The 21482-nt window shown below is 36.7% G+C and overlaps 1 protein-coding gene across 1 annotated transcript in view; it reads left to right on the top strand.

The window, feature by feature from the left end:
• The window catches only part of Slc26a7 (solute carrier family 26 member 7), a 122881-nt gene that overhangs the window by 92337 nt on the left and 9062 nt on the right, over positions 1–21482 (top strand). Inside the window, exons 12-15 of the mRNA XM_048358871.1 lie at positions 1039–1145; positions 2578–2644; positions 6413–6541; positions 9002–9050. Of these exons, the coding sequence (XP_048214828.1) occupies positions 1039–1145; positions 2578–2644; positions 6413–6541; positions 9002–9050 (352 nt within the window). The remainder of the gene's footprint in view (positions 1–1038; positions 1146–2577; positions 2645–6412; positions 6542–9001; positions 9051–21482) is intronic.

The following is a 21482-nucleotide window of genomic DNA, read 5'->3' as shown; positions in this document are numbered from 1 at the left end:
GTATGAAAAATCAACCCCTGTCAAGATTTTATGCTGTTTTCTGATTACAGAATAGTTTTTAACTCTTCCTTTGTGAATAAAACTGATTTATGTTTTAAAAACACTTTAAAAAGTGATTAACACTTTAAAACATTGGACAGAAAGCGATCAACTTTGAATTATATATTCGTAGTCAAAATGATGCAGGTTATTTAGGGGTACAAAAAAGCTTGGAAAATCTGGCAGTCTACAATTTGATGAATGCAAGATTTTGTATTTGGAACTATAACTTTTCTGCATTTCACAAATTATTTTGCTTTTAAAGGTAGTTTTGCATCATTAAGCTTAGAAATGCCTGCTATACTGCAGTATCTTGGTTTGGTTATGACTTCAAGTGGTAGATAAAACTAAAATACTTTTGGAATTCCAACTAAAAGATAAATGAGAGTTTCTTACAGTGTTCTGAAATCTCCCTATGAACTAAATTGGCTCTGGCTTATTCTTTTTCTTTCTTTTTGGGTTTTGCAATAAGTGGCCCCTTGTAAATAAAATTATAATGTTCTTTATACTTGTTGATCTAAAAGCAGCATTGGCAGTGTTGTTTGATCAGTCATTTTAACACTAGGCTTTGAGAACTTTATGCAGTAATAAATTGCATTTGTTATTTTTATAGCAATCCTAGAAAATACAGAATATTGTTGAGAATGACAAAAAATCTGCAAACAATTACATATAATATTGTTACACCAAATGACAAACAGTGGGAAATTATGGCATGCTTCTGACCACTTACATATCCATTAGCTATTTACAGATCTTAAATATAGTGTTTGTTGCCGGTGGAACTGAGGGTTGGCAGTGTCTGGAAATGAAAAAAGGAGTCTTTCTCTGTTGCTGACTGCAGAGCATCAGAGGGAGCAAATATTTTGTTTCTATATTTTGAGCTTCTTACTTTTAAATAAGACATGTTGGCTAAGTGATTTGCCATGGGAAATCTTATAGCATAATACTGTGAGAATACTGAATACCCAATCACTTTGTCTCCTGATTCTTTTTCAGGGCATTTGGATCAGTACTTACATATTTACCATATGCTTTGCTGCCAATGTAGGCTTGCTGTTTGGTGTAGTCAGTACCATCGCTATAGTGATAGGACGTTTCCCAAGGTATGAGTTCATTCAAGACTTAGTGTGTTCTTATGCAACAGTCACATATAGGATGTAACCAGTTACTTTTATTTCTCAAAAATCTTGAAGTTCTAGAATTTTGTGTTTTACTTGTGATCAGTGCAATAGAGATAGATGTTCTATCTAAGCATGAAATATAACAATGTTGGTCTTAATGGAGAGAATCCTTAACATCATAAAATAGCAGTGTTAAATCAGCTATCACTATGGCAACTTGAAAGGAAGAAGGTTATTTTGCCTAATGGTTTTACAGGTTTTGATGCAATGGTCACTTGGCTCTGTTGCTTTGGGCATATGGAAGCCCTATACATTATAATAGGGATGTGTGGTAGAGGAAGTATGCTTACCTGCTTACTTCCTGGTAGTTTGGAAATTAAGAGAGGGGAGGAAGGGCTACTTTCCAAGTGCCTTCCTTATGGGAGTGTCAATGATTTAACTTCCTACTACTAAGTTATATCTACTTTCCATCATTCCCATTAGCCCCACAGGATAGCAATAAAGACTTTAATGAATATACTTTGGAGGACATTTCTAATCTGAACTGTAGTAAATATATAAAATCTATACAAATAAACAAGGTAACAAACAGTACAAGAAATGTATCCAATGCCTAACGTATGAAACTGTAACCTCTCTGTACATCAGTTTGATAATAAAAATTTGAAAAAAGAATACCCTTAGCTATATACTACCTCAAAGCTGGTTTTAACAGTGAAGGCATAGAGTATCCAATGAGACACAAGTCATATCAGCATCATTTGCAAAAATTAATTTCAGAAAATCATGATTTCCAGAGGCACATATATATATGTAGTCTTTGTACTGAACATCTATAACTCATTTTTTTATTTGAACCAATTTCTGTTTTACTTTCTGAGTATATATCTGGAATAATTCACAAAGTCATCTCTTTACATTTTCTTACACTTCTTTATGAAATATGTGTTCTTTAAAATGTAAACGTATCTTCATTGATTCTATTTTATATAACCCATGGATACTGATTCATTATTATCTTATTCTTTCTTGCCACTGGTTTATTTTATTCCTCAAAAACAAGCTGTAATCAAATGCTACATATTTTGTGTAGTGTTTTCTCTTCCATGATTCTTTATCAATCCAGCATTTACATCTTGATGATTTAGGCCTCTGGTAATCCAAACAAGGTAAATTGTTTTTATTGATTTTTCATTAGGTATCTCTGTTGTTATCCTCCATTTCCAAGATTCCAGAAACATTTATATATATATCTACATATGTATTTAATAATATTTTGTGAACAAGTAAGTTATAGAGATGAAACCATTTCAGATACCTTCTAACTGTTAAGATAAATTAGTTATCTCTTATTTTTTAATTGTTAATATAGTAATCACGAAATCATTATATTTTCTATCTGCCTTAAATTTAGAGAAAAGACGTTAAGCATAATAAATATGAAAGAAATGGAATTTAAAGTGAAGACTGAAACAGATGATGTAAGTTAAGTTTTCTTTTTTCTTTGTGTAGCTATTAAACATGTTATGCATGAGATAATTTTAAGACATCAAGAGAGAAGATAAATTATTTCATTTAACAATGTGATTCTAATTTTAATTAGAATGAATTTACACTTCTAAGTATGTGAACACCACAACAGCATGAAAGAAAATCTCTTTGAATTTGGCATGCAAATAAAAGTCATTCCAATAGTTCAAGAACTAGAGTTTAAAGTACTCTCATGGCTAAGGTTAGTTAAAGCATTTGAAACCTTTTTCTCATTGCTAAGTTACATAATTTAAAAAAGAATAAAAATAGGAGCCCAATGAAGTGGCTTACACCTTTAATCCCAGCTACTCAGTTGTAGACAGGTTATCTGAGGATTGAGGGTCAAAGCAGACACATCTGAGAAACTCTTATCTCTAGTTACTCAGTAAAACTCTGGAAATGGAAGTATGGCTCAAGTGATAGAATGCCAGCCTTGAGCAAAAAAACCCTAATCAAGAATGGGAGGCTCTGGGTTCAAGTCCTGTGACTGTCTATCCTGACCAGCCCGGACTGTGAGCCACCTATTTGTGCTTCTGTTTGTCACGGGGATGAGAAGTTGTGCCACTGTGTCCAGCTATTGTGCTTTCTCCAAAGCTTGGGAAGATAGCAAACACTACCACACCATTCCCATCCATTGATGAAAATAGAGTCTTGTGAGGGTTTTTGTTTGTTTGTTTTTTGCGCAGGCTGGCCTTGAACTGAAGCACTCGAATAGCTACCTCCCAATTAGTTAGGATACAGGCTTAAGCCACCTCACTTTTTTTTTTTAAAGGAAAACCAAGACTGCATTCATTATTAATAGTAGGTAATTAAGTCAAGCAGCTCTAGAATGCTGACCGGCTTGTGACTTTTAAAGGGAAAAACTCCCATAAATTGTCCTGCTATATGGAGAGTGCTGATTGGGATCACTTGAGTTTTAGTTTTTCATTTTAAGGGGTGACCAAGACAGTTTAAAATGTGAGGGAATGTTGGCTTGAATTATTTTTGCCAATTTTTGAAAGTTGCCCTCACTTTGAACCTGCTTGGTAAATAATAGGTTAACCTTTTCTCCTTTGTTTTTCACATTCACTTGTTTTAGTACCTCATGATTTCCCTCAGAACACAGAGAACTGACTTCCCACCACAAGGACCAATGCTAGGGTAGTTCCATGTAGACTATAAGACAGAAATAATATGATCAATCCTTCTGTGACACCCAGGGGAATGGCTTGTATTTTTAAAAAAGCATGGAAAGATTTGCTTCACAGACAGCTATTTGAATTCAGAATCTTTGATAGTTTTCCAGGGTCAACTTTTCTACCACTTCTCTTTTCTTACCTTAACAGTTTTATGGAATTTGGGGCTGGTGCAAAGTCCTAGCTTGACTGGAGCCCCTAAAGTCCTCTGTGGATCTGTCCACATAGACACTCACATTGGCCTTGACATCCTCAATTGGACAGAGAATTCAGCTTTGGATTGATTACTTGTCAGCTTAAAAAATCATTGAGTGACAATGGATTGTGCCCATAATTTTAGCCCATAATTTTAGGAGGCTGAGATCTGAGGAAAGTTAACGATCAAAAAGCAGAAAATGGAGTAATGGTTAAAGTGGTAGAGGTGCTAGCCTGGAGTGAGTGGAGAAACTCAGGGACAATGCCTAAACCATGAGTTCAAGCCCAAAGACCAGCGCGCATGTGTACACACACACACACACACACACACACACACACACACACACACACACACCCATACACTCACACAAAAATCAATAAACTCTGTTTTCCATACTCTTAACCCTTGTTATTTGATTCCAGTCTTATCATTCTACCAAATGAGAATCATATGGAAAACATAAACCATTGTCAAAACATTATATCACACCAGTTATTTAGAATTTTGTAACAAAACTAAGAGTGAAGAAAACCTAAATTTGCACAATATTTAGATATAAACTGTGGGTGGATTAAAAAAATTAAACAAAATGTTATTCTTCTCTTCCATTCATACACCCATTTTTGCACCTCTTTTTCTTGCAAGAGACCTATTCTAGATTTGAGAAATTCCTATCTACTCCATTGGGAATCTTTTTTCTTGTAACTGAAGATAATATTGACACAATAACGTACAATGTGTAGTGATTAAATATGATAGATCTAAGAATTAATGCATTTAATTAATTATTTTTGAATTAATTAATCAATGTCGAATTAATTATTTTTGATTTGTAAAAGGTTTACTCCTGCTTAAAATTTAGTTTGACAACTTAAGGTTATTATTCTTGAATTGTTTCTGCAAAGTCTTCATTTTTACTTTTTATGCTGGTTGTGTGGCATGAACTCTGGGCCTGGGCGCTGTTCCTGAGCTCTTGAGCTCAAAGCTAGTGCTTTACCACTTGAGCCACAGCACCATTTCTGGTTTTCTGGTGGTTAATTGGAGATAAGAGTCTCAGGGACTTTCTTGTTCAGGCTGGCTTTGCACCACCATCCTCAGATCTCAGCCTCCTGAGTAAGTAGGATAGCTGTGAGCCATTGGTACCTGGAAACTCTTCACTTTTAATAGTTGAATCAGTTTCATAGCTTTACACGTTATCTAGTTTAAGAAAAAAGACAAGTAAACTGAGAGACATTAAATGAATTGTCCAGATTAATCCACCTAATACTTTCTCCTTTCTTTCCTCTGCCTGTATCCATGACTATTTTCTACATATCCTCTTCTATGCAAGTACTAAAGCCTGAAGGAGTATTGCTTTGCTTAGTTGGTAAGGAGTTACCATTTCATACAATTGACCATCCTCTCCATCAGACACATGTCCCCAAATTGGAGAGAAAACAGTTTGATTATACAACCCTGAGTACTGTTAGTATTATCTGTACAAGAAGCCAGTAGATACCATTTGGGTTAATTTTTTCTTCTCTTTTTCTCCATCTTTTACCTACATCCTGGCAATGCAGTGTTACCTATGCCTATGTAACATGAAATTATAGTCCTGACCCTGTCTTTTCTTTGTACCTTTCTTCCAATTAGAACTGTTAGTCACTTGTAAGATATTAGTTGAAGAAACTTAAGAGCTGACATAGCTCTTTACAGGCTTGCATTTTCATTTTTAAAAATACAATTAGGGCTGTAATACCATGGAAGAACATTAGCTTGGTTTGTGGGTAGTTCCAGGTTCAGTCCCCAGAACTGCAAATTAAAGGACTGATTGTTCAGTACATTAATTAGTAACATATAAATTGACTGGGAGAGGCAATCTTGGAAGGAGTCTTCTTCATGATACTATCTGTTGTTTGGTTTTGCTTTTTTGCCAGTCCTGGGACTTGAAGTTAGGGCCTGAGCCCTGTCCCTGGCTTTTTTTTTTTTTTTGCTCAAGGTTAGCACTGTACCACTTGAGCCACAGTGTCACTTCCGGCTTTTTCCATATAGGTGGTGCTGAGGAATCGAACCCAGGGCTTCATGTATACGAAACAAGCACTTTACCAGTAGGCCATATTCCCAGGCCTCCTGATACTATCTGGATATGCTAGTCTAGTGACTCCTTAGAGCCAGTACTCTGCAAGAATCAGGGTCATGGTTATTAATGTTTCTCAGTAGAGACATCTAAGTACATCTAAGACATCTAAGTACATTTCACTAATTGAAACGAGGTTGGCATTTGAAATAAGACGTTGATTCATCACGTATAGCCATTATTTTCTCTTTAATTCAGAATTGTGAATCTCTTCTATGTTCTCCTGTAAAAGGAAACCCTACAACAGGTAAAAATCATCTCAGTAAACAATCCACTTGTTTTCCTGAATGCAAAAAAATTCGGTGCTGATGTAATGAACCTAATCCAAAAGGAAAACCAGCTGCTTGATGATATCAACAAGGTATGACCACTGGTTTTGTGATTAGATTGTCATACAGCTAGCTGTAAATCATAACACATGGTGTTCTATAAATAATACACTATAAATGTATTTGCAGGCCTCTCCCCTCAGACAAACCTAATATTGTAATATACATATACATATACACATACATCTATATCTATATTTATCTCTCTATATAATTTGGTTCTAGTAGTTGGTTGAGGTAATCACTTCTTTTTTCATTCACTCATTTATTAAGTGGCTACCTATATATACTAGGTACCATAACTCTTAGAAGAGTAAATAAGGCAAATAATTTCTTTTATAGGACCTCTTCATCAAAATCCTAACAAATGTGCATTAGACCTAAGGCTTACAGATATAGAATATGCTAAATGACTTCAAAGAAGCATACATTATTACCATCACTATCTTAATATTATTACAACATTTTGCTTGAACTCCCATAAGCATAAGTAGTATCAACTATCAGAGATATATTATTTCAAATCTGCTTTATTTTAACTTAATGTAGAGTAGATATTTATCATCATTCAAATCCTAAAGCCCTTTGCAGTGTTCAGAGCCTAGATTTTGGAGCCAAATTCCCTGGGTCTGCACTTGTGAGTAACCTTTCATATCAAAATGGATTGCTTAAAATTTGGTGCTTTAGCCTGGTGGCTTGACTCTTGTTGATTCTGCTAAAACAATATCAGCAAGCAAAGAAAGGAAAATAGGACCTGCTTTAGAAGAATTAAGAAAAGATTTTTGAAATGCAAGGTTTTGTCTTAACTGGTTGTTCCAACATAGAATTAATACTCATCTCAGAAGACATACTTCAGCTTGTTCAAGAAATAGAAGAGGGGTATGTTTTGAGATTGCTTATCTTATGTAAAAGCTTTCAGTGGTGATCTTATAATGCATCTTACCCTCTTCAAACTAGCCAATTTTGATTAGATTTTCAACTTAAATTCGGCCAATCTGAGCAGAGGGTGAAAGCGCGCTGTATTAGGGGTAAATAGAGGAGCCGCCTACCTGCTCTGTGTGCTTTTGTGCCAGACTTTTGGCTGATAATGCACCCTTCTGCACAGAAGTAAATTTTGCTTTGCTGGGACAATTCATTGTTTTCTTGTCTATCATTAGGACCCACTCAGGGTGGTTCTTAGTATATTTATAACAAACATCATTCTCTTGCTGTGGGATTTTGACTTACTGAAACTTTATGCTTTAGGTTTCTCATCTATAATCAGGACAGTTTACTGAGTTGATGTATGTAAAGTACTTAGAATAGAGCATGGCCTACTCAGTACAACACTTAGAACAGTGTTCTGCCTACTCAGTACTATACACATTTAGCAAGTATCAGTTCAGTTTCCTTCCTTTTTCCTAAGATTTTCCTCCACTACTTTAGATAATAGCATATCTTATTTTCTCCTACATCCTTGTCTGCCCCATCCAAGTTTTAACCAGGTCTGGTCCCGTTTAGCTTCTGCAAGAAGATAAGATTCAGTACATTCAGGGTGGTATGGATATAGGATATATTCTTGTTTCTCAGTCACTCAGATACATGGGAAATCTTGGAGCAACCATTTCTGATGTTCCAAGAGCTGCCCTGAAGGATGTTTGCTTCACAACCTCATGCTTCTACCAGGAAGTTTTACTATGGCCTATACTAGAAAAGCCCATTATACAGAAACAGATATATAATTTGTAGAGGCCCCGAACTTAATGAATTTTCTTTGCTCACCAAATAATAAAAAAATTCAAAATAGTGGTGGCATAGCTTATGCCAAGAAAGAAAGCCTTTCTAAGTGTGGGGGCCTTTTGGAACTGCAAATTATAAATTCACGAAGCTGACTCTGCCTGCATCACTGAATCTCTTAGTCTCTAACTCTGTTCTTCCATGATTTCACTTCCAAAGGAATATTGGGAATCATTACCAGTGATTTTGTTCACTTGAATATAGGGAGGATACCTTCAGAATTGTTCAAGTTTGACACCAGGCTTATTTCTTTCACAAAACCTTGTTGTCTTATGTGGCAGGGTGCAGCTGTATTTTGAGTGGTATAGAGTTTTTCTTTTTCTGAATCGATGTAAGCTCACACCATTATATGAATTTTTAAAAATTTTTTTGATCCAAAATAAAAATAGGGACTTGCATAAGAAGTTTTAAAGATCTTTAACTCGATAATATAAATTATCTTCTGAACTAGTGTATGTACTTATCAGAGGCCATTTATTGAGGTTTTTCTTTTCTGAATAGTTCTTCACACTTAAAAAAAACTGTTGAGAACTTATTGTCATTTTATTATTTCCACCTTTCTTGTATACAGCATTCTGTAAAACAAAAGCTAGTGAAGAGTGTTTTCTGGCGACTAGTTTGGGATATTCCTATGGGGGAAGGAATGAGGTGCTTTATCATGACACCAGAAATAAATTTATGTAACTTGTTCCTTTTTATATTTGCTTTTATTTCAGTGTGAACAAAACACATTGCTCAGTTCTCTGTCAAATGGCAACTGCAATGGTAAGTTTTCATTTAAGGAAGAAATTAAGTATTCTGAATTGAATTTAGAGCAGAGATTAAATCTCCTTCACCATTGTTTCCCCACTGACTTCTTCCCTTTCTTCTTTTTCTCTACCTCTCCCCACTACTTTCCTTCTCCTACCTTTTTATTCTCCTTATTCTTATTGTCTCCTTTTTCTTCTACTCTCAGTTCCTTTGTCCTCCTTCTTTTCCTTTTATTCTCCTCTCTTTGTTCCTTTTTAGTCCTCTCTACTTCCTTTTGTTTTTCTTCTTTCTCCGTATTTTCTCTTGTTTCTTTTACCTCATTCTCCTTCTTCTTTGTTCCCTTTTTTGCTTTGACTTTGCCTCCTTCTACCTTTTATTCTTCCTTCCCTTCCTTTTTAATTTTCCATCTTTTTTGTTTATTTTAAATCAAAAGTAAATACAGGTAATCAGTAACAGTAAACACAATAAATGTTTAGAGCACAGAATGGCATTTATATTGTGGTTTTAATGTGAATCAGCACTTTCCTTTAAATATTATCCCAACCATTTTGCATTTTTACCCAAAACAAATATAAAACTACTACAGGTCGATACTTACTTGGGGCAGGGGGCACCTCAAGAAACAGCAATAAATGTTTTTACCATGCGTCCTTGTTAAGTTATTCTGGTTGATATTTACTTATAACCAATACCTTCTTGCTAAATGGAAAGTTATTTTATTGGAAATACATTGAAAGTATATATATTTACTAATTAATCTACTTAACTTTAGTTAAAAATTCTGTCATTCCATCATTACATTAAACCTATACAGCAACCTATACACACACAGGCACAGACACAGACACAGACACCACACACACACACACATACACACACACACACACACACACACACACACGGCTTTTCATCTTGGAGCACAAAGCTGAAAAGATGACATGATTTATTAGTGAATGAAATAGCACCACAAATAGCAGTACTTAAGGGAACACACACAACAAGTCTAAAAATCAGTGACTCAAAGTCTATAACAATTTTTTAAAATTTGAATGGAAATTAAAAATAGAATGGAGGATAAAGAAATACAAAAATAGAAATAATTGAAATAGGAAACGGGTCTTTCAAAAGTGAAATAAAATAATTAAGTATCAAAAAAACTAAGGGAAAATGGTAAGGCATAAGTAAATACTAGCAACATAAAAAGTAATAGCCCATCAGATTCTAGGTATATATAAGACATGAGAGAAATTGTAGATAATTTGAAGCCAAAAGAAAATTAAGATGACATGGACAAGTTCCTGGTAAGATATAATTTTCCTAATCTGATCCAAAAAGTAAAATGAAAACATTCACTAGAGTTTCTACAACTGGTAAAGAAATTAAAGTATTAATGTAAAATCTTTCCACAGATAAGAAAACTTTCATACATAGTGTGTTTATCAGTAATTTTGAACAAACATGACAGGCCAGGCAGTAAAATATTCTCCACAGTAGCATTGTTTATAATACCTCCCAAATGAACACAAGTCTATTCCTTAAGAATATGAAGGATAAATTATATTTAGAATATTTATATAAGTTGATTAAAAACATGTTGAAGTATCTAATGCACTGCAGTATATAATATACTCCAAGTAAATATATAAGAGAAATATATGAATCAGCTTAGTATGATATCTCAAGCTTGTAATCCTAGCTACTTGGGAGACAGAGGACAGGGGATCACTGTTTGAGGCCAGCCTGGGCTATTTCCATCTCAAGCAATGTCTGAATAAGTCTGCATTCCTGATTATTCCAACTCCAGAATGGCTAGGCAAAGTGCACCTACCTGTTTTTCCAGGGACATAAGGAAGCACATATAGGAGGATAACAGTCCATCAGCCTGATCATTACTGTGAAAATAGGCAACACATAATAAAGGTGCCTGGAGATATGACTGAAGTGGTAGAATAGCTAGCAAGAACAAAGTCTTGAATTCAGTCTTTGGGGATATTGTTTTATCAACCCAATTCTCCTGTCTTTCCTTAGCATTTTATGCATGTGTTTTCCAATTCTCATAAAGCTTCAAACTACTTGTTCAGATGATTTGTTTTTCTGTTTGATTGTGAGTCTACTGAAGAGATGAAGGTCCATCTCTCTTATTCATATTGACTTACCTTTCCCAGGAGAGGGCTTAGAATAATCATTCGGTGTATCTGTGTTAACTGACTGTTGGAATGAAAAGTGAATGAATTAATGAATGAATGAGTGAAATGTTCAGAAGTATATACATGTTTTCTTGCTTTTCCCGAACATTTCTTTAAATTTTTTATTATCAAACTGAATTACAGAGAGGTTTTTATCCCCTTATTTCTTGAAAAATTAGAGGTTTAGGTCTGCTCAAAAGTTAATTGATACCAACAGAAAAAAAAACACTTAATTTTTAAAGTCAGACTGTCAAGAATCTTTTGAAGTATATGAAAAGTGCTCCTAAATTATGCAACTATGAATACTTTTTAATTAAAGGAGTTAATGAATATTCCACAGGAAAGATCTGGTTTCTACAGTTGGAGTTAATTGCCCACCCACACCTGATGGTTAATTTCTTCCTGAAATGTTGTTTTTTGTAGATAAAGCTCATCATTTACCACATCCCACATGGGTGTAGATTACTTGTTTCCTTTGCACATGCTCCAAGCTTACTTTGTTTTGCTTAAGGCAGGATATTAGCTGTGCGTTCACTTTACTCTTTTCTGCCATGATGTGATTTTTATTGCAGTAGTTGATTTACTTAGAAGCTTAGAACACAAGGTTATATCCATAAAATCAGTAACAAAAACAGAAGTGAAAGGATACTATGTAAAAGGAAACTTCTTTTTTTATGTTTTCAAAATGTCCATTGAATTTAAATTTTCATTCAAGTGAATTGCCAACTTATTTTTTTAATTTAACAGAGGAGTAATACATTGCTTCTTACAAAATAGATGCTCAAAGATATGATCACAGCTATATGGTATGAAGTTTTTGCTTTGCTTAATTTGGTCTTAGTAAAGATGACCTGCAAATATACACATATTTTATAAAAGAACAGTACACTAGGCACTAGCGGCTCACTCCTGTAATCCTAGCTACTCTGGAAGCTGAATGGGATCTGAGGATCAAGGTTCAAAGCCAGCTCAGGCAGGAAAGCCCATGAAACTCTTTTTTTTTTTTTTCTCAAATTTTTATTATCAAACTGACGTACAGAGAGGTTACAGTATCATACGTTGGGCATTGGATACATTTCTTGTACTGTTTGTTGCCTTGTCCCTCATGCCCCCCTCCCTCCCCCCCTTTCCCTACCCCCCCAGGTGTTCAGTTCACTTACACCAAACAGTTTTGCAAGTATTGCTTTTGTAGTTATTTCTCTTTTTTTACCCTGTGTCTCTCGAATTTGGTATTCCCTTTGAATTTCCTACTTCCAATACCAGTAAACACGGTTTCCAATATACTCAGATAAGATTACAGAGATAGTGTAGGTACAAAACATAGGAAGGTGATACAAAACATCATCAATAATAGAAACTACACATACACATAGGACGTTGAAAGTAGTTACAACTGTGATATATCACTTGTTTCCATAACATGGAGTTCATTTCACTTAGCATCATCTTATTTGTTTCTAAGTGTATAGCTATTGGGCCTTGTGATGCTCTGCTATGGCTTGCCTAAACCTGTACTAATTATTCCCAATAAGGGAGGCCATAGAGTCCATGTTTCTTTGGGTCTGGCTCACTTCACTTAGTATAACTTTTTCCAAGTCCTTCCATTTCCTTACAAATGGAACAATATCATTCTTTCTGATAGAGGCATAAAATTCCATTGTGTAAATGTACCACATTTTCCTGATCCATTCATCTATGGAGGGGCATCTGGGTTGGTTCCAGCTTCTCGCTATGACAAATTGTGCTGCGATGAACATTGTTGTGCTGGTGGCATTACTGTGATTTTGTTTGTGGGCTTTTGGGTAGATACCCAACAGTGGGGCTGCTGGGTCATAGGGGAGTTCTATATTGAGCCTTCTGAGGAATCTCCATACTGCTTGCCAGAGTGGCTGGACCAGTTTACATTCCCACCAACAATGAAGTAGGGTTCCCTTTTGGCCACATCCCCTCCAACAATTGTTATTATTAGTTTTCTTGATATATGACATTCTTGCTGGGGTGAGATGGAATCTCAATGTTGTTTTGATTTGCATTTCCTTTATGGCCAGTGATGTAGAGCATTTTTTCATATGTCTATTGGCCATTCTCATTTCCTCATCAGAGAAGTTTCTTTGCAAGTCTTTAGCCCACTTGATGAGGGGGCTATTGGTTCTTTGCAGTTTTGTTTTGGAAGAAGGTAATTTTTTTAGTTCTGCATATATTTTAGAGATGAGGCCTTTGTCTGTTGAATGTCCGGTAAAGATCTTCTCCCAGTCTGTGGGCTTTCTGTTTATCTTGAGAGCTATGTCCTTTGCCGTGCAGAAGCTCTGGAGTTTGATGCAGTCCCATTTGTCCAACCTTTCTTTGATTTGTAGCCTTTCAGGGTCTTTGTTAAGGAAGTTCTGTCCTGTGCCAAGGAGCCCAAGTGTTTCTCCTACTCCTTCCTTTAGTGTCTTCAGGGTGCCTGTTTTGATTTCAAGGTCTTTAATCCATTTGGAATTGATTTTGGTGCAGGGTGATATATAAGGATCTAGTTTTAGTTTGTTGCATGTGTTGAGCCAGTTTTGCCAGCACCACTTGTTAAAGAGGCTATCTTTCTTCCATACTATTGTTTTAGCTCCTTTATCAAAGATTAAGTAGGCATAGTTCTGTGGGTTTAATTCTGGGTCTTCAATTCTGTTCCATTGGTCTTCAGGCCTGTTCTGGTGCCAATACCAAGCTGTTTTTATTACTATAGCTTTATAATACAGCTTGAAGTTGGGTATTGTAATTCCTCCAGCACTGTTCTTTCTGCTTAAGAGTGTTTTTGCTATTCTAGGTCTTTTATTGTTCCATATGAATTTCTGGATTGCTTCCTCTATTTCATTAAAGAATGGTGTTGGGATATTAATGGGTATTGCATTGAATTTGTAGATAGCCTTTGGCAATATTGCCATTTTGATTATATTAATCCTCCCAATCCAGGAGCATGGGAGGTTTTTCCGTTTTCCTAGTTCTGACTTAATTTCATTTTTCAAGCTTTTAAAGTTCTCTTCAAAGAGGTCTTTCACTTCTTTGGTTAAGGTTATTCCTAGGTATTTTATGTTTTTGGGGGCTATTGCAAAAGGAGTTGCTTTCCTGATTTCAGCCTCGGTCTTCGGGTTGTTAGCATAGAGAAAGGCCGTTGATTTTTGAAGGTTTATTTTATATCCTGCAACTTTGCCAAAGTTTTGGATCAGCTCTAGTAGCTTGGGGGTAGAGTCTATGGGATTCTTTAGGTATAGGATCATGTCATCTGCGAAGAGAGAAAGTTTAACTTCATCTTTTCCTATTTGGATCCCCTTTATATTCTCTTCTTGCCTAATTGCTCTGGCTAGGAATTCTAGTACTATGTTGAAGAGCAGGGGAGAGAGTGGACATCCCTGCCTTGTTCCTGATTTTAAAGGGAATGGCTTTAGTTTTTCACCATTTAGAGTTATGCTTGCTGTTGGTTTGTCATAAACTGCCTTGATTATATTCAGGAATGTTCCCTGGAATCCCAGTTTTTCCAGGGCTTTTAGCATAAATGGGTGCTGGATTTTATCGAACGCTTTTTCCGCATCCAGCGATAAAACCATGTGGTTCTTTACCTTGCTCCGGTTGATGTGGTGGATTACATTAATTGACTTGCGTATATTAAACCAGCTTTGCATCCCTGGGATGAATCCAGTTTGATCGTGGTGTATGATTTTTTTGATGACCTGATGAAGTCGATTGGCCAGAATTTTGTTGAGAATTTTTGCATCTATGTTCATCAGGGAGATTGGTCTGTAGTCCTCTTTCCGTGATGAGTCTCTGCCTGGTTTTGGGATGAGGGTTATACTGGCTTCATAAAATGAGTCTGGCAGTGAACGTTCTCTTTCAATTTCATTGAAGAGTTTGAGAAATATTGGAGTGAGTTCTGTTTTGAAGGCCTTGTAGAATTCTGCGGTGAATCCATCTGGACCTGGGCTTTTCTTGGATGGGAGATCATTTATTGCTGTTTCTATTTCAATACTGGATATGGGTCTGTTTAGAAGGTTTAAGTCTTCATAGTTGAGTTTGGGGGTATCAGTTTTTTCTAGGAAATCATCCATTTCTTCCAAGTTCTCGAATTTGTTGGCATAAAGGTTTGCAAAATAGTCCCTTATTATTTTCTGAATTTCGGTTATTTCTGTGGTGATGCTACCTGTTTCATCTCTTATCTTGTTTATTTGAGTGTGCTGCCTTCGTTCTTTGGTCAGCTTTGCCAGGGGTCTGTCTATCTTGTTGATTTTTTCAAAGAACCAACTCTTTGTTTTGTTGATTCTTTCGATGGTTTTTTTCGTCTCTAATTGATTTAATTCTGATTTGATTTTAATTATTTGCTTCCGTCTATTGACTTGGGGTTTTGCTTGCTGTTCTCTCTCCAGAAAATTAAGGTGCTTCCTTAAATTACTGAGTTGCTGTTTCTCCAGTTTGTTGATGTATGTACTCAGAGATATAAATTTTCCTCTGAGTACTGCCTTTGCTGTGTCCCAAAGGAGCTGGTACTTTGTGCCCTCAACTTGGTTGAAGTCCATAAACATTTGAATTTCTGTTTTAATTTCTTCAATGACCCACTGATGGTTCAGCAGTGTGTTCTTTAGTCTCCATGAATTGTGGGATTTTCTGTGGTGGCTGAATGAGTTGAGCTCTAATTTTATTCCATTGTGGTCTGAAAGAATGCAGGGAATGATTTTGATACTTCTGAATTTGTACAGATTTTCTTTGTGCCCTAAGATGTGATCTATTTTGGAGAATGTTCCGTGTGCTGCCGAAAAGAATGTGTATTCTGTCCTTGCTGGGTGGAATATTCTGTAGATGTCGATTAAGTCTAGTTGGTCAATGCAATTGTTTAGTTCTGTGGTTTCTTTGTTCAGTTTTTGGCGTGTTGATCTGTCCAGAGGTGATAGTGGAGTGTTAAAGTCCCCCACTATCATTGTGTTTGGGTCTATGAATGTTTTTAGAGCCAGTAGTGTTTGTTTGATGAAGTTGGTTGCTCCTGCATTTGGCGTGTAGATATTTAGAATGGTTATTTCTTCCTGTTGGAGAGATCCTTTTACTAGTATGTAGTAACCATCTTTGTCTCTTCTTACCTTTTTTAATTTGAAGTCAATTTTGTCTGATACTAGGATTGCAACTCTAGCCTGCTTATGGGGGCCATTTGCTTGATAGATTTGTTTCCAGCCTTTCACTTTTAGAAGATGTTTACTTTTGCTGGATAGATGTGTCTCTTGGAGGCAGCAGAAAGATGGATCTTGATTTTTGATCCAAGTTATGAGCCTATGTCGTTTGATTGGAGAATTAAGTCCATTAATGTTGACAGTTAGGATTGAGAGGTGATCGTTTGTTCCTTTCATTATCACTGTCTTGTTTAAAGCTGTGTCTTCCCATTTCTTGATCTAGTGTTTGCTAATTAGGGTTCATTTCTCTGTCTGTGTTGGGATCTTGATTATTTTCCCTGTATAGTACATCTTTAAGGATTTTGTGTAAAGCTGGTTTGGTGGAGATATATTGTTTCAGTTTTTCCTTATTGTGGAAGACTTTTATTTGACCTTCGGCTATGAAGGAGATTTAGGGTTTGGTATACTTCATTCCAGGCTCTCCTTGCTTTCATGGTCTCTGCTGAGAAGTCTGGGGTAATTCTGATTGCTTTTCCTTTATATGTGATTGTTTTTTTTGCCCTAACAGCTTTGAGTATTTTTTCCTTGCACTCTGCTGAAGCTGTTTTGATCACAATGTGTCGGTGGGAAGTCCTATTCTGGTCTGGTCGATTTGGGGTTCTAAATGCTTCTTGTATCTGTATAGGCCTTTCCTTCTGGATGTTTGGGAAGTTCTCAGCTAATATTCTGTTAAATAGGTTGCCTATCCCATTAACCTCTTTCTCCAAGTTTTCCTCAATACCTATTATCCTTAAATTGGGCTTCCTGATTGTGTCTTGAATCTCCTGTAGCGATCTATTTTGTTGCTTGGACTGGATTTGTATTGATTTTTGATCTTTCTCCATAGAATCTAAGGAATCTTCAGCTCCTGAGATTCTATCCTCTGCTTCAGTTAGTCGGGACTGTAGGCTAGCTACTTGATTTCGAATCTCTTTTCCTTCTGACTGGTCTTTCCTGATGATTTCCATGTCATTTCTTAGGTCCTGTATGGACTTCTTTACTTCATTAACTTCATTACGTTGGTTTTGAGTGTTGTCTCTCAAATCTTTAAGTTGGGTAGCTATCTTTTCATTTGACTCTTGAAGCTCACTTATCTTTCTATTTGTGGATGCCATGAAATTCTCCATTAATTTTTGCCTTGCCTCCTCATGCTCTAACATAATTGACTGAAGAGATTCAAACTTTTCATTTATCATGTTTATCAGTAAACTTTGTAGAGCATTTTGGGGGTTTTCTTCTATGTTTTTGATTGACTGCTCTGCTTCCTGTTTGTTTTGGGTGGGGGATAAGACTTCATTATTTGCCATCTTTCTTGTGTTTCTTCTGCCCATTGGAATTGGGAATGCCAGTCTACCAGCACCTGTGAGCACTGTTTAAGACCCAAAGCAGCCCTTACCAAGCACTGTTGTGTAAATCTTACAATTTCACAATTATATACAGATAACTTGTATACCTGTCTATAAAGTTAGATTTGGTGTTCCTAAAGAATACAATTTCAATATAACATCTGATCCTGGGCCCTGTATTCAGTAGTTACTTATTTACTGTTACAACCTTATACGCAATTCTTGTTTTTATATTAAGTTCTTTTAGGACTGGCTTTCTCTATGAACCCCTTTAATTCACTCGTATTAAGCTGGGATATTCTCTATCCAATAACCAGGAGTCAATGGAACCTGGAGGTCCAGGCAGTAAGTCAGGAGGGTAAGTTGGAGGTAGTAAAGAGAATAGAGTAAAGTGTATTGGGGGGGTGGTGGTGATTTTGGTTTAGTTTCAGTGATGTGGAAATGTGGAGAAGAGTAGAATCAGTAGAAAGAACATTGATAAAATGACAGACACTGGAGAGTTAGCAGAAAAGGGTGTAGGTGTTATTTATAGGAAAGTAGTTTTTAAAGGAAGAGGACGTAACGAGAGAAATGAAGTAAAAATACTGGAAGACAGATACACAAAACAGAGAAAAATTATTTAACAAGGAAGCATAAGTAAATAAAAAGGAAAATAACAGAAAAGGGACAACCCAAGCAAATAAACAAACACAAAAAAACTTGATAAAACAAACCAGTAAAAATGGAAAACAAACAAAAAAAAAACAAAAAAAAAACAGCCAATGATGTTTCAGGTGTGAAAAAATTAAAAAGAATATTTAAAAGAAAAGTTAAAAAAAATGTTTGAAAAGAAAAAGAAACCAGTCTCTGCTTTCCCTGCAATGGACTGCAGTCTATTTTCCTGATTGGCTGGTTTGACTTGATTTCAGTTGGCAAGGGGTGGTTCTGTGCTGACCTTCTCCCCTGTTGGAGCAATCGTGGGTCTCTGTGGTTCGCACAGCTTGCAGGCAGGCCTTGGGCGTCCTCTGTCGATGGGGACGTGGGCAGTCACAGGAACTGTGGCTCCTCTGTCTGCTGTGGGGCCGCTGCCTTTGATGCCTGGTCTTGACTAGACTGTGAACTCAGCAGAGCGTGGCGCCTCTGGCTTGTTTTGCTCCACTAAGAGTTGCTTGCCTGAGGGAGGCGGCCTCCTTGGCATAGGTAGCTATGGAATGCAGCTCCGTTTTGGGCTGGGAATTAGTTTCCTCTGTGACGGGACCGTTTAGCTGTCCCCGGAACTGTTTGTTCCTCCGTCTGTTGTTTCTGTGCCCCTGGTAGCTGCTCGCAGCTTTTGCTTTAAGTTTAGAAGTTCCGGCGGGCAGGGCGGGGCATCTCTGGCTAAGAACCAGACTCGCCTCCCACCAGGGCAGGGGGCGTTCTTCTGGGCGGAGCTGGTTCTCACTGATTCCGCCCCTCCTGCCCTTTTCAAAGATGGCTTTTTTGACCTCGCTTTCCCCAGGCCCGCTTCAGTTCCAGTCTGGTCTGACCCTATGCCAGTGGCAAAGATGGCGCTTTGCTCTGGTGGTGGGGACAGGGATGCCTTTCAGAAGCTGGACTGTGGGCACAAGCGAGAATAATTTTTTTTTTTTGCGGGGTACTCACGCTGTCTCTGCGATGTCAGGTCCTCCGTGCTCGGCTGCCGTCTGGAGTATTTCTCGCTTTAGCTGCGCGGAGTGCGGGGGGTTGTGCCCGGCACTGTGCCGGAGCCGGCGCTGGCGCCGCGGCGGGACACCGCCCGGAGCTCAAAACTGTGTTTTCAGACCAGCAAAGTCGATTTTTCCTTCCTGTCCAGAATCCCTGTACTGTTAGAACTTACTTTGGCTGTCTTTCTCGGAGAAACAGTTTCTATGAGGTGAGAAAACTACGATATTGGAGGGAGCTCTGCAGGGCTCAGCCGCTCCTCCGCCGACTTCCCACAATGCCCATGAAACTCTTATCTGCAATTAACTACTTAAGAAAAGCCAGAAATGGAGCTATGTCTCCAGTGGTGGAGCATGAGTCCTGAGAAAAAAGCTCAGGGACAGCATCCAGGCCCAAAGTTCAAACCCCAGGACTGGCACACACACACACACAAAAGAAGAATACCACTAAGGAACCTAAAATATAAAGTAAAAGGCAAAGCAAATTAATAGCATCCAATGTGAGAAAAATGGAAGGAAAAAATTTATATTGCTATTAATAAAGCCTAAACATTTACATCTACATAGTTATTAATCTACTATGATTTAAATTATAAAAGTATTATAAGCAAAGAGAATTGTCAATACAGTTTAGCAATGAAAGTCATATGGTAGAGAGAAAAGAAAGAAAAGTGTTTCTGAAAAATTCTAATACCTTTGTACCAATGTTTTTCTAGATACCATCAATCTCTGGTTAATTGATACACAGATTTTTTTGTTTGTTTGGGTAGCCAAGGCCTCGTATTCACTAGACTTGTTTGGTTTACTGGTATTGTACCACTTAAGCCACATTTCCAGCCCAACTCTTTTGCTAATAATTTTGGAGATGAAATCTTACGGACTTTTTTACCTCCTATGCTGGCGGAATAAAGCCTTTCATCCCGTGTAGCTAGGATTGCAAGCATGATTCTCTGGCCCCCAGCAATATGATTTCACTCTCCTGGTTTTAAGTTCAGAATGACACAATTCTGATCAAGCAGTAATAGTTTCCTGAACCACTGAGTTGATTAAACAAAAATTATGGTTTTACTTGATCTCAGTTGAAAACTGAGCCTTAATTGAACAGAATCACCTAGTCTACCCTCACTGTAGAATGGGATGAGAGCATTCAAGCTGTATGCTTCTAGATGTGTGTGCTTTCTTTCAGGCAAAGCATTGTATCAGATAATTGATAGTATTCTTTCAGATTTTTTTTGTCAACCATGTCTTGCAGATATTATTATTATGATTTTAGTAAATAAATTTTAAAAAGTCAGGATGATTCATCATCATTAACTTTTCACTTTCAGGGTGAAATATGAATAGTTGTAAAACTTTTTTCAGCAAAGAATTGTAGAGTGTAACTTATTCCAGACTATAATACTCCTTCATGAATGATATGTCACTTGTCATAAAGCTGGATGTAGTGGCACACACGAGACCCTGACGTAAGAGCATTAAGAGTTCAAGGCCAGCTTGGGCTATAAGATAACAGTAAATAAAAAATAAAGGGAGGCAGGAAGAAAGGAAGGAAACAAAGAAAGAAAAGATAACAAAATTGGAAAACAAAACAAAAAATCTCTATAAAATACAACAAAATAAAATACCCAAACTAAACAATGACAATAATAACAACAAAACTATAACATACAAATGGATGAAGAAATTGGCTGATTTTGGTGCAAATTGTGTTGTTATAGTATAAAATCTACTGCCAAATATGTCAATGGTTTAAGTCACTTATTTAATGATACCCATTGGGTTATACATGTCTTATTTTATTTGTCAAGAGGACTCATCTTTAAACAGGGATATCTTTTAATAGTCACTTTTTTAGATCAAGCCTTGGGGGGTGTGAAGAACACTTAGCACTTTTGAGGCCAATTGGAGGATTTTTCGTTCAAGGCTAACATGAGCTATATAATGATTCCCAGGCCAGCCTGGGATTTGGGTTGAGATCTATCTCAAGAACAAAACTAAACAAATACCAAAAAATCACAATAATGTGGGTTTTATTCAGTTTCTATTTTATATTCCTGCTCATTTGCTTTTATCACTTAATTGCAGTTTTATATTAAAT

The sequence above is a fragment of the Perognathus longimembris genome, chromosome 12, assembly GCF_023159225.1.
Source record: "Perognathus longimembris pacificus isolate PPM17 chromosome 12, ASM2315922v1, whole genome shotgun sequence".
NCBI lineage: Eukaryota > Metazoa > Chordata > Mammalia > Rodentia > Heteromyidae > Perognathus > Perognathus longimembris.
This window is presented reverse-complemented; position numbering and strand designations above follow the sequence as displayed.